This window comes from Eutrigla gurnardus, assembly GCF_963514095.1.
Source record: "Eutrigla gurnardus genome assembly, chromosome: 15".
Lineage (NCBI taxonomy): Eukaryota > Metazoa > Chordata > Actinopteri > Perciformes > Triglidae > Eutrigla > Eutrigla gurnardus.
Window position 1 is genome coordinate 15,952,700 of NC_139938.1, and position 14,516 is coordinate 15,967,215.

General features: G+C 43.6%; 1 protein-coding gene across 2 annotated transcripts in view; it reads left to right on the top strand.

The window, feature by feature from the left end:
• doc2b (double C2-like domains, beta) overlaps positions 1 to 14,516 on the top strand; it is an 80,807-nt gene that overhangs the window by 30,960 nt on the left and 35,331 nt on the right. For both annotated transcript variants that reach the window (XM_084029857.1, XM_084029858.1), the window contains exon 2: positions 8,103 to 8,182. In XM_084029857.1, the coding sequence (XP_083885983.1) occupies positions 8,103 to 8,182 (80 nt within the window). The remainder of the gene's footprint in view (positions 1 to 8,102; positions 8,183 to 14,516) is intronic.

Genomic DNA, 14,516 nt, shown 5'->3' on the forward strand with positions numbered 1-14,516 from the left:
ACACACAGACACACACACACACAGACACACACACACATTCTCACAGACACACACACACACACACACACACACACCCACACAGAGAGACACACACACACACACACACACACTCTCACAGACACACACACACTCTCACAGACACACACACACTCACACACACACTCTCACAGACACACACACACTCTCACAGACACACACACACACTCACACACACACTCTCACAGACACACACACACACACACACAGAGAGACAAACACACACACACACACACTCTCACAGACACACACACACACACACACACACACACACACACACACACTCACACAGACACACACACACACTCACACAGACATACACACACTCTCACATACACACACACACACACACACACACACACACACACACACACACACACACACACACACACACACACACACTCAATCGTCTTCTGTTCATGTTGGATGTTGTTTGAGTTACTCTACTCTGTTGCCATGGGTTACCATACACTAAAAACACTAAAAACACATGAGCTCGTCTCTCAAACCTTAGAGAAGAAGAAGATGTGTGTCCGTGGACAGAATATGAGAATATATATGAGAACGTAGGAGAAAGAAGAAGATTCTAAATAACTGTAAGAGCGAGGAAGCCACGCCTCGCCGCCGCCTCGCCGCCGCTGCGTTCCCGAGTCGCTGCTGTGACACATTATGGATCCGGCAGGTGCTTCGGCACTGATCACACACACAAATATTAAGCAGTGCATCAATCTGCGGCGCTCCGTCACACGGCGTTGCCTTCACTGCAGCGCGTTCCTCCAACATACATACCTCACATACGCTTCCTCATGCAGCTCAGCTCGCTTCATCATTCTATTAGGACCTCTATCTGGGCTGTTCTTCCTCAGACATAAAAACATCACTTTAACAGATAACCCCGACGCTGCGTTTAACATGGAACATCAGAGTGTAATAACGTATGTCCTGTATACAGCAACAACCAACTGGATCATGATGAGCTCCATATTTCCATCGTCACGCTTCAATCAACGGAACCAATCAGAATCACATCAGAAATACCTGCAGCTACGCCGAGAGCAAAACCATCACAGTTTGACTTCAAATTCAATGAACACAACAGCAGTATGTGGTTCAGTCAGGACACCGACGTCAGGCTCACATCAATCACAGCTTTAATCCCACCTCCACCCCCCACAACGGTCAAACCACCAGCAGGCCTTCATTTAACGTATATTATATTAAAGTGAAACAGATTCATATATGAAAGCATCCATCATCACTTCTACTAATAGTCAAATCTAAACATCATTACTTTGCCCCGGAGATGCTCGTACTTTCCCACATTCCAATAGACGCTCACGTTTTAGCCCGGAGCGCCCGCTGAAATATTATATATTATAAAATATATCAGAGCTGAAATGAAAGCAGGGACGATGTTTAGCGTAAGTCATCCATCTTGGCGACTTGCCCGCGTCTCCCTGTGACGTCAGAAGCTCAACGTCGTTGAACGTCCGACGCTGCTTCCCTCTTTCCCAGCTGCTAGAAAACCACCGACATTCACAGCCGCCGGAGGAACGTGAAATAAACGTCTGGGTTTGGATCGCATTCATCTTTTAATAGAGGCTCATCACGATGTTAACGGCATATTTAACAACTGACATAAATGTGAAAAATACATCACACCTTGTGCCTTTTCTTTCCACCTATAATATACGAGTGATGATTCATCTGAAGCCGTTATGAATCTGAGATATAATGAATTCGGCAAATATTCATGCCACCAACACCAGGGTGTCGTTGTGCTGTGTGCATGCAGGGTGTCATTTCTTATCGAGGAAGCTTCTTCTGTTGTCTGTCAACAGACCCCCCCCCCTCTAATCCGCCGGTGGACGGACGGCGGAGGAAGGAGATATCTGCCCCCCGGGGGAACACAACTTCTGATCTCCACCTCCCTTCATCTTCGTCCCCCCCTCTTCAGTTCATGACGTAAAAAGAAAAAAAGTCCCCCCTGATAGTTAAACAGCGTTTCATGTGTGGCGGCCCAGAATGCAGCGGTTAGCTGTAAAGGAAGCTGGACGTTGTGCCGCCCATTAAGTGGATTAGCACAGCGAGAGCAGCGGTATCACAGAGGTGTTGGACGGCGGCTGTCTTCAAAGCCACCTTTTGTTCCTGGGAGCCAATCGACAAGCTGACAGCTTAATCCCACCAAAGGAACGAGCAAGGCAACGTTCTTTGGGTGACAAGAGTGAAACGCTTTGAAACGACAGGGAACGGTAACACTGTAATATATCTACCACCCGGCGGGGTTTCTACAGAAATAACATCATAAACCTACTCCAGTTACTATTTCAAAACATGCTTTTACACACTGACGCTTCACCAATCTAGTACGTTCACGAGGATTGAAATGAGCAGAATTAACGCCCCAATAATTCCACATAAAAGGAAGATCTATCGTGTTTAACAGCAGCAGATTTACGACATGAAGGCAGGAAGGAGGGAAAACAACGAGTCGCCAATGCCGCGTCACCTGAGGTCCGTAACCATGTTTGAGATGTTCATTTTGATAATAAAACGTATATTTAAAATATTTATGATATTGTTGGGCGACACGAATACATTCAGCTTTATATTAGACTCCAAAAATAGTTCTAAAGTGTATTTCATGTCATTACATTTTGTAAAACAGCAAGTTCTCCAAAATCACTCGTACAACTTAATAAAAGATCAATATCAGACAGACGACGTCCAACCAAGGACACGCCGTCCAACCAAGGACACGCCGTCCAACCAAGGACACGCCGTCCAGTCTCGTCAATCTCTTCCAAAAAACATCAAGAAGCCAATTATGTTCTGATCCGCTATGACAGCGTGCGCTTGGTTAAAATGAATCACTTCCTGTTTGCATTCAGGCTCCAAACAGGACTCCTTCGTGACACCTGATGATGTCATAGCGCTCTGTGGTTCACAGGTGGAGCTGCTGCTTGGTCGTTTGTCTTCCTCTAGACAAGATAAGCACATTTCAGCCAAAGTAAAAAAAGCTGCCCTCCATTAACTGCTATTTAAGCAGCAGCACGTCTATCAGTAGTTCCCTGATGAGCTCATTTGAACCTTCAGTTGGTTCCTCAACCATCTCTTCGCCCCGCGGTGCTGATCTGATCTCTCTCACATTTTCATCCCAGCAGTCAGCTCCTCCCACGCTTATTAACTTCATTTAATGGGGGGGGGGGGGGGGGGGCATGGCTAGACGTCTACTTTATAATCTGTCATCTTTCTGTGTGAAAGCCTCAACCTGAATCAAGTAATTAGGCATAATGGCAGCCAAGGTCAGCGAGGACGGGCCGCCATGATGGACCTGCTCTGCAAACTTAAAAAAAAAACAACACGATTTAATGAAACGTCTCCCGGTTCATTTCAGTAATCCATCGGCGTGTAAAACCCCCGGTAAAACCAGGGATCCTGAACGTGGATCAAACAGGGAGATCACTTTCACACCCATTTATTACAACACGGTGTTCAGACCGGCTCCTAATAACTCATATTAATATCCGCCTTCATCCCAATCCATAACCAGCTGACCTTTATCCTAAACTAGCCACGCAGATCAATCAGAGTATGGAGGCCGGGGGGAGAGAGAGGGGGGGCAGAGAGGGAAATATGAATGAAACATTCAGCTTGTGATAATGACCTGTTGAATTGGAGATCAAATCCGTTGCATTTGATTGGACCGCTAAAAAGAGGGCGGGCTTCGAAGGTAGCATGATGGCTCATCACTACACTTCCTGATGACATCATCATCACTCTGTTAGGTTCCTGCATTTCGATAAACAACACCAGGATTCTGTTTTTGGTCATTATTGTGTTCTATAAGTGAACAATGTAGCGTATTTGGAAGCCGACCGATTGTTTCCGTGTCGAGGATCAAAAACGCCTCCGGCTGCCCGTCAGGTCTGACGTGTCGAGTTCGGCTGCTGGTTCTATTTAAAGTGACCGCGTCCGTTTCTCCCCATGAAGCTAAAACGCTCTGCAGGAATCCCAAAACACAAAGAAAAAGGTGAAAATCCACTCGGCTTGTAATCTCTTCAACGCTTGGTTCCAGCAAATTAAACATTATACATTCTTGTCTTTTAGTTTGAAATCGTTAAGCAAACCTACTTCAATTCACATCATAGTAATCAGGACGACATATTTAATGACACTGCCTTCTTTAGACGTTGGCATGAACATGTTTGTCTCACTCAGGAGAAGTTTCACACAATAACCTCTGACATAAAATTAAAACATAAAACTGACATTGTAAAGTGTGAAAACTGAATGTTGACAGCTTTCCTGTCGTTGAATGGATCAGCTGGTTGGAATCAAAACTAAACCATGTGTTTTACAGAAGCCCGTGAGGATGTTCAGCTCTAATGAGACGCATCATAGCATGCAGCCTCATCGTTCATCCAAGCACAAGCAGATACATTCATATAATTCTGATCCCTGTTTCCCCAGACCTTCTATCAAATCTAGAAATATACAGACCAAATAAATGCATAAACAGGAGTTAACATCTCATTCTTTTCCATTCCTACAATTATTCCTAAAAGTTAATCATTTTTCTCATCTCATCTGAAAAAAAGCAATCCCAAATTTGATGAATCATTTCTCCATTTCTGTTCATTCGCTGCACATTAATGTGAAACCATCACAAGGTGTTTAACTTAGCTCTGCAGGATGCACTTCATTTATGCATTTTGATTTTGAGCTATTTAGAGATAATGGCGTCCTAATTGCACTTCCATTCCACCTGAGCGAGCCTGAAAAACATCAAATCCACGGGCGTGCTGGGTGTTTCTTGGAAGTTCCTCCCTGCTGATCAATATTCAAAGCCTGAACCTCCAGACTCGCCTTCAGATGTGAATCTGTGGATCGTGAACGTGGCTGTGGAGGTGAGCCGGTCAGCCTCGCTCAGCGGGATCGCCTCTTCAGCCTGGAGGGAAGCGCTCCTGAACGCAGCATTGTGACAGCAGGCGTCACTCAGAAACGCCGTCAGCTGCGTCTCCTTCATTAGGTCTTCCAACACTCCGGCGGCTGACAGCCGAGCATTATTCTAAATAAATAAGAAAGACCCCGACGTGTTGGACGAGCTGCTCGGCCGTTGAGATTAGCAGTGGACGCGATGACTGGATTTAGAGGGAGCGGTGGAGGAAATGGAGCTTTCCATCAACTGTGGGCTCATTTTAGCATCATAAACAGTCTGAATGTAAAAGGGTTTGAAGCGAGGCCTCGTGGAACTGTGAGATGAAATCTATCGCTGCTGATTTGTTGACTTGAGTCGCCCCTAAAAACCTTTCTCCAAACGTTTGAAGGCTTCAGCAAATACTTTTCTTTTGAAAAGTGAAATTGGGAACGGGGAGAACTTGCAAAGGGCATCAAACGTGTTAAACTGATAGATTTTGTTACTGTCGAATTTTAATCAATGACCTGCACAACAAATTTCCCCCACGTTCGGATGCCGCTGCAAAGCCACAATCCATCGTTTCCAGAACGAAGAGGTCGATATGTCGGCTTGGAGGAGCGACTGTGATAACGGCAGCGCTCCCTCACTTCATGAATCACACAAACAAGCAAGTTCTCCAGAAACACGACGCTGTAAACGTTTAAACACTCGGCCCTCATCATCCTTCATCGGCCGGGAAACACCCAGATCACCTGATCCATCTCTGGTTTCAGCAGTTCATGGGCACCGGCTGTATCTGTTTTCTGGAAGACTTTGGGTTCATTAAAAGTCTACTGAAATTCTAATGATGTCCTTCTTTAACCGATTCCCTCCACTGCCATAAAAAAGTTACATTAAAAAAGATCATCTATTCATTTTCTCAAACAATTAAAAAGGGATCATTAACTGAATAATAACAGCAGGGACTGAAGTTGCTTTCCAGAAATCAATGCACTCGGCCAGACTCCCCCTCCAGAGAGACGCCGAGGTCGTGACCTGTCCCGGTGTGGAGCTCCGTCTGGCCCTTTGCTCACCTCTGCGGTGCTGCTGATCCCAGCGGTGGATCCACCGCCACCTCCAACACCTGCTACACCCCCGCTGGGCTTCATCCTCTCACGGAGCTCCACCTTCACCGCCAGTGAAACTGATTACTTTGGTTTCCAACGTTAGTGTCAGCCGAGTCCATGCAAGTCCAGGAGGTCTGGGTGTTTAAACACATGACTTTCACACAGGAGACCTCTGTTCGCGTGCCCTTTGAACTGTGTTTGTTGCCTAAACTTAACTTTGTTGCAAATGTTCTGTTGATTAACCACAAGTCTTAAACTGTTCAAACCTGCAATTTAAACCATTTAAATAAAACACTTTGTCCTCTTCTCATGTACAGTCTAAACAGAACACAACAATCGTGGTTTCATATCATAAAAAAAAGTTATTGGTAACATTTTGGATCAGAAAGCACAAATGGGAGCTCTACTGGAAAAAAAACAGAGGAATTCCTCGTCTGGGCACCATGAATCACAATCTTTCACAACAATCAATCCCCCGGTTGCTGCGGTCAACAGACCCGCCACAATAAAAGCCTCTACTGGATCTTTTCACATCACGAAGCTCGTCAGCTTCATTTCAGCCAAATCTATTTGGAAGTTCTTCAGAGGAGGTGAAACCTGGAGGAGGTGCAGCAACTAAAGCACAACTACTAATCCATAAACTTACTGCTTATGTAAATATCAAAGTGTGACCGAAAGAACGCTGGGTGTTATTTCATACCAACAACAGAATGCTTTAGAAGCTGCGAGGCTGTTTGAAGCCCACACGCGTCTTTTCTTTAACAATACTGTGGTTGTTTCAAATGTTTTCATACAACGTTTCATCGATCCAGGATACGAGAGGCCCTCTTGTCACTTTGGCATTTTCAAAAGGACAAAGAATGAGATCATGCCTTGTTGTTTCACTTCTCGGCAGTCATCGCTGGAAGAAAAGAGGCTGGTAAATCACACCGAGGTGAAGGGGGTCTCACGTTCAGCTGAGGGGTTCAACAATGGACAGTGGCACCTCACGCCGGGGGAACAAAGGGGTTGCTATGGAGACAAGTAAACCTCCAATAGTACAAAACTAGCATTTCTAATCACAGAAATGAATAGAACGTATTCATTCAAATCCTATATGAGACTTTGCCTCATTATCTTTGACTCTTTTTTTAATGGTGAAAAGGTTTGCTGCTTCATTTTTAATTGATTTGGTTAATGATTTTTAAAAAAGCCTCGAGGCTCTTAAAAAATGAAACAAGTTAATTATTGACATTTTTCCTTTTTATTTTTCACCTTTGCCGCCGACTCACAAAGAACATACAGAAATGATTTCAATGAAGGCAACGTGCTGCGTATGAATCTATCTTTTGTACAGTGGTGTGAAACTGGCAGGATATGAGTTTGGGTCATTCCAGGACTGTACCACGTTGGCTAGATATCATTTATTCACCTCCCCTCCTGTAATCTCCATGGCAACGGCCTTAAGGGCTTTTCCCGGGTCTTGGGATTTCCTCTGAAGGCGGGACACCCGAACACATCATGTCTCATGCACCTATCGTTTTCCAGATTTTCATTTTCTCACATAATACATACTTCTTTCAGACTCGTGGAAAGGAGTTTATTTTACAACTTTGTTTGCGTCTGGAGATTTCTCCTGAATTCATCAAAAGTAACTATTGGATAATAATTAATAATTGCATATTTAAACACAAAAAAGACTGTAGTTCCTTCAACATGGGTATCATTTGACCAGCTATATGTGTTTTTTGCACTTCCATCCACCAAACGTCCCACTTCCCTTCCCATCAGTATTCTGAAGGGCTTTATGATGCGTTCATGTGTCATTCACATCCTGATTTACACAACGTTGTATTCATCTGCAGCGATACAAAGAGAAATTCCCTGAATCCTGTGCTAATTATTGCGGCCATTATGACACGAACGCTACGAGGTTTCCAATCAGGACTTTTTCTTTCAGAACGATGGAAGTCGGCCGATACGTTTGGGTTACTTGTCTCCCAGCGAGCCTGTCGATGCGCCACTAATCTACCTGTCTGTCTGCCTGTCTGTCTCTACAGCTACGTTGGGAACCTTGGAGTTCAGTTTGCAGTACGACCAGGAGAACAATGCACTGCACTGCACCATCAACAAAGCCAAGGTGAGTCGCCACGACGACGACGACAAGCTTGGATGTTAGTCAGGAATCCAGTCTACGACTCCAGTCTCTACACATGATCTCTGTTATCAGTCAGGCCCTTTTTACTGCAGGTTAAACACCGTTGCTTTAGATTAATTAAACGGATCCCAGAGGCTGAGACCATATTGATTGAGTTTTACTCATTATTGACGATGCAAACCTCTACGAGGGGTGCAACACGTATTTGTACCTACGGTTTCTTTTTCCCAGCAGCTACTCTCTGGTCAGCCTACACCTTCTGGCTGTGAGAGATATTTACATCTATGTTCATCTCTGAACGCATTCATTATGGTTATATTAACGATGACTAATGTGACTCACTGGTGATTCAAGTCAAACACTGTTGAACTTGGAGGAGACCCAAACAGAGCTACAAGGAGAGTGAAAGCTTCCGTTAGCTCGTCTGAGGATGTAATCAGATCAGACCTTCGTGTTTCAGTTGCTCTTTTTTTAGCGATATTTTATCACACTGTCGTGTCTCGACCATCTGCTCATGTTTGAGGTGTTCGTTTACTGGTGCTGCTATTTACATCGTCCACGTTTTACACTTCTGCTGATGACTCCAGAGCAGATTGTCTTAAATAACGTCCATCCACACATCAACATGGAGTAACCTTCCATACTCTGAGCTGGTTGAGTTTCTCTCCTGAACAGCAACACGTTCTCAATAAATCCAATCAGAGCTTCCTCTTTCTTTCTCTTCGTACTGAGCTGCTGTCAGTTCTTTTTCTTATTCATAACTTTTCATTCATGTCCAACAACAGAGGAGTTTCAAGAAGATAAAGTGTTGTTAAGTAAAGCCGTTCCTAAACCTAACTAACAGGTTAAAGCAAACGTACATAGTTATTCTGATTTAAATTTTTCCATCAGACTGTCAACTGTCATTTACACGTTGGAGTTCACTTAAAAACCACGCACAATATTATTCAATATGTTTAAAGTAATTATACATAACAGTGTAAGAAAAAAAACTCCCCAAATGCAACATTTTCTATTTTCACGTATTTGTGTTTGTAGATCGCTCCATCAGAGCAGATTAATGGTGAGGCTCAATCGAAACTGCTTGCAGGCTTCCTATTGACATCCGACTACCAGATTAGCATTGATGAATTATTCAGTACAAACCAAATATCCAGCATATTGGAGATGTAGTACAATAAACTGAACCGTATCCCATTCCTAATAAAAAAAGCCCATTTTTATCCACTCCACAGTAAATATGAGTGCAGGGTGCGTTTGTCATGATGAAGTGGAGGTCGGGACAGCCGTGGCTGCCGTCAGCAGCTATAACTCCTGCTATCTGTCTGCCGGAGTCGTCTGGAGGGAAGTGGGCATGGAGGAGCCGGCTTGGCAGCAGCGTCGGACAGCAGCGTGGGCATCAGGCCATCTGATTTATGGTGCTTATTTCTATACGCTCTTCTTCTAGCTGCAGCCAAACAAACCACACGATTTATTCTCTCTCAAATACGACCCTTTAGCGTTATTCCATTTGTTTGCTAAATCCCTTATTTCTAACCAGAGATTTGTTTTTCTGCTCCTGTTGCTTTTGCAGCCAAAGCTGCAGTCGCTTCAATAGCGTCAGTTCAGCATTGATAAGAGCTTATAGATCCTCTCTGAAGAATGGGACACGTTGGAAAGGTATATATATATATATATATATATATATATATATATATATATATATATATATATATAAAAATAAAGCAGTGATAGCTCACATTAACAAAAAGGTTAAAAGATCCACTGATTTTCATTCAAAGGTTTAAAACTTAATGCAATACTGCTTGGCCAACTTACACATTTAAAGCAGCAGTTCAGCCGAGCCTCAGCTTTTCAGCTACTCTTAATCACATTGACCCACGCAAAATGGAAAAAAACTCAACATTTCAATCCAAAACTGGCTGAATGACACACTAAACAAAGAGAGCAATGCTCACCAAATCTGGAAATTAATAAATTACAGGTTTTTATCCAATGGAAGAGTGCAAGAGTGAATTATTTTGCGACGAAATGTCATGAAACCAGAACCCTTTTTATTCCATTTAGACATTAACCACATTACCCCCCGTTTCAAAATGCCAACATTTAATTAAAATATCAAGAGCGCTCATTCTACTCTATCTGCTTTCTCCTCATTTAGCAAATGAAGGATGTCCTAATGCTGCAAACTCATTATTTATTAGAGATTAGAGTTGACCATGACTCCCTGACTCTGTATTTTACATGAATAAAATACCCCGTTTCTAACGAGCAGTGGTACAACGACCTTTGACCCAACTCAGACAGCGCAACGCAGCAGAATCAAAGATATCATCCGATTTATTCCACGCATTCGCCTACATTACCCACAATACAACTGCTCAATAACATCGGGGATGTTATTCCAACAGTCAAACAGTCTGCAAGCAGCTTTAAAAATTATTGCCACTATGGAGCCGCTGAAGGCAACGGAGTCCATCTTGTATGAGCAGCTTTAAAAACTTGTTTCCGAGGACTTGTGTTGGAGGACTGTGGTGCTGTTGATTATTGGATGAGGTTTGACTTTGTTATGCTGACAGCGTGAGTGTAGGTCTGCAGCTTAGACACTTTAATGTGTCCACTTCATTCACCCACCAAGCACAACAGACAAATTGCTAGCTACATTATTGCCTTCCAATTCAGCAACCAGTCATCACACACGTCTGTTCAGCGTTTCCTCCCGGCTCTGTTGTTACACAATCAATAATAAATCAATTCTATACAATTCCCCGTCACTTTAGGATGCGTTTGTTTTTGGTGCTTCATGTGATTCAAAAAGAAGGAACAAGGAAGTCATTACCGCACACTCGGATAACAACAGTTTCACTTACGTTCCTCGTTCAGTCATTAAAGCTCAGAGAATTATATTTTAATGAGTTCTCATGGACACCGACGGACATTGTAAATATTTCTGAGTGCCGTGGAGTATTCTGGATTCTCGGTAATCTACTCTGGAATTAATTTGCAAATGGGAACGAAGGGCTCTGGGCCAAGCAATAATGATGGAGGTAGAGGACAAATGGCCGTAGACGCTCTTGTTAACATTTAATTCAATCCTTCACCCCAACATGTTAATGGTTTCAGAGCCAGAAGTACTTCATCGTCAACTTAAAAGTTTAAATTCAGAGCTTAGTCCTGGTGCTAATGTTCCTTATCCACCGTTACCCGTCTTTGAAGAGAAGGATTTCTTTCAGGACATACATCGAACGCACACTCACGCTAAAAATCATGGCTTTCTGCAGGAAAACGCAAGATTTTAGCGAGAATTTCAAGGAACTTCAATTCCAGCTACGCTTTAATGTCCTGCAAACGTCTTATACTGGAAACAGAGTCTGAGTCAAATTCTCTGTTCCAGCTTCCCCCAAAACTTTAATTCACGTGACCATATGTATGAATCGTGAAATTGTGATAATTGGCATACACATTTTTCAGTGATGTGATGTGAAAAATGTGTTTTTTGAGGTCCCAGTGACCTTTGACCACCAGCTAATCATCCTTGAGTTCAGGTGGAAGTGCAAAATGTTCATAGATTCCCTGAAGGTGAATATATATATATTATATAGTGTTCATGAGAGCTGGATGGACTCAGTGAAGCCCTCCAGTCCAAACCTGCTTGACACGGGTAGTATTCCCCAGGACAGCTGATAATAACAGTAATTAGAAAAGAGATAGTGCCCATTCAGACGTGGCACCAGGGTCACATGACATCCTCAGCCCGTTTGAGACGAGCCGCCTGGTCGAGATAACGATGGAAAGTTGAACATTTCACCGTCACACATTAACTTTTGTCAGACGAGGTATTAAAGCCCTCAGTCTTACCTCGCAGGCATCACTACATCTCCCCCATCTTCACAGGCCGCTCGCTGCCGTTAAGTGAATCAGGCCACATCCATCGTAATGGCTCACATGATGGGAATAAGTCAATTTCAGCCCTTGAAATGGGCTTTAATTGATTTAAAAAGGGAACACATGCATTCGGAGACAGAAATAACTCGGAGCTAACGGCACTTCCTCTGCGAGCTCGCCGACTTGCGGGATCAAACGCTGCGTTTGTGGCGTTTCACTCTCAGGTGAAGTGTGATTTTATTGACTCGTGCAGAATCAGTGTTTCCTCATATCACAGTCGCCGGTTTTTTAAAGCGGCGCTGCAAACGCAGGCTGAATGTTAGTAGGACGTCGGGGAGACGCACAGTCACGGTGACTCACGCTGTGGTTATTAAGATGTGATATTAAGATATTAAGATATTAGATCGTGTTTGAGGCAGAGTTGGTGTTATTGTTCACAGTATTTCCATGCGAGCAGAGGTCAGTGGGAACACATGTTGCCTTTGGAGAAGCCCTGATTATATCTGGCATTCACAAAAACACTGCAAGCAGGTTCTTAAAAATGATTTGCTGAAATTTAAATCCACTGACTTTTTTTCTCCCTGTATCGCTCCAAAGGACTCAAATCAGTTCTATTTTAATTCTGGTCTCACGTTTCTGTGTTGTTGGACTCCACTCGTCATCATCCTCTTCCTCAGTATTTTATACTCTCACTCAGTCTGACTGCATCGTCACCTGGATGTGTTTAATTCCTGTTTCTGCCACGAAAAAAGGAAGATATAGCATGTTTTCTAGTAATTACTAATAACTTGTTTTGTCTGAAATAATTAAATACATGACAAACAAACTAGTTTCTCATTTAACTAACACCTTTAATGGAAAATAATTAGACTTTAATAGACTTGTTTAAATGTGCTATTATCTATTTAAAAGATGTAATTGCGTATATCAATATCTACCTCGATTTCAACCCAATTTGATTGACGGGTGATAAATTAAGATATTGACTAACTGCCCAGCGCCACTGAAAAGTGCTCAACGAATGTGTTTGTTAGCAGCTGCTGGTCGTCTCAGCAGGGATTCGGCTTTGGAAGTCCTGGAAGTCCTGGAAGTCCAGTCTGAGCAACAGATTCATGTTTCAAGGCTTATGAGGCACCAACTGTTTGGAACTCACACCGACTTGTCAACCGACCAACGCTCGGCTGGAAGCCACCAGTTAGCACGGTCACTCGTCTGACTGAAACACCCGTTGCTCTGAAACAGATGAGACAGAATTCTGACGACAGCAGACACTTCCATGCTGGTGACGGGTTTAATTCAACGTTTAGAGTTTGTTGCCTGAGCATGCATGTCCAGTATTTGGTGCGATTCCTTTTAAACCTTCACATACGAGTCTGGACCGACAACGTAACCAGTTTCTGGACGACATCCATGTGTTTTCCATTTACCTTAACTGATGAAACACTGCTGCAGGCTCTTCTAAACTCTTTAACGCCTCCCCACTCAGTTGGTGCCGCTCCTCTGGCAGCGTAGAACAAAGAATGCTTGTTCTTTCTTCCCTTCAACACCATCCTGACGCCTAATTACAATCTGCATGCTGCATGTTCAGGTTATGGATCTGCAGCGCACGATAACATTCTGTTTGTGTTGTTTTCTCTGCCGGCGTGCTTATTTGATCCAATCTTGGTGCATTCCATGCACCGCATAAACAATGTATAAAACTGATAAGGTTTATGCATGAAACTCCTATGAAAGTATGCAAAATAGGGAAAGCAATTCACAAAGCTATGCCGTGTATCTGCATGCAAATATATGATATATAATCTTTTTTAACAGGAGAGAAAGCTCATAAAAGACAGGATTACTGATAGAGCATCCCAGACACGGGTCCACAGAATCCGGGGTCCCTTAGAGGCGAAGTCAAAGAGACACGCACCAAGCAGGAGGAGACTCTGAATGTATAGAGAGATCCGGAAAGGGAATCAAGAGATGCAAAATGACCAGAAAGAAACTCACAACGGCTATCAAACGGGAAAACTATTGAAAAGTGACAGAAAACGATAATAATAATGGCGCTCTCAGAGGGTTCGGTGGTAAACTACGATAGTAGCCACAGCTGCCCCGGGGCACAGCGGCCCTCCGACCACCACCTCAAACACACAGCAGTCAGACCCTCCGAACACCGGCAAACCCGCTCTACCACCTGAGCCACCGGCGCCCCAGGGTTTGATGCCAAGGAGACCGAAGCGACCTGAGAGAGACTCAAAACGATCACAAAGAAGACGAGATTCCTCCCCGACAGTTTCATGGTGGGATGTTTAAAACCCTGTATATCAAGTCATCTCGAACGGTAGCACACAACAGATGGTCACTCACCGAGCGTGATATCCCATCATGCATTGCACTGAAGGAAAAATGACGAGGGAAGAGATTGAGACCAATCCATGAAAAT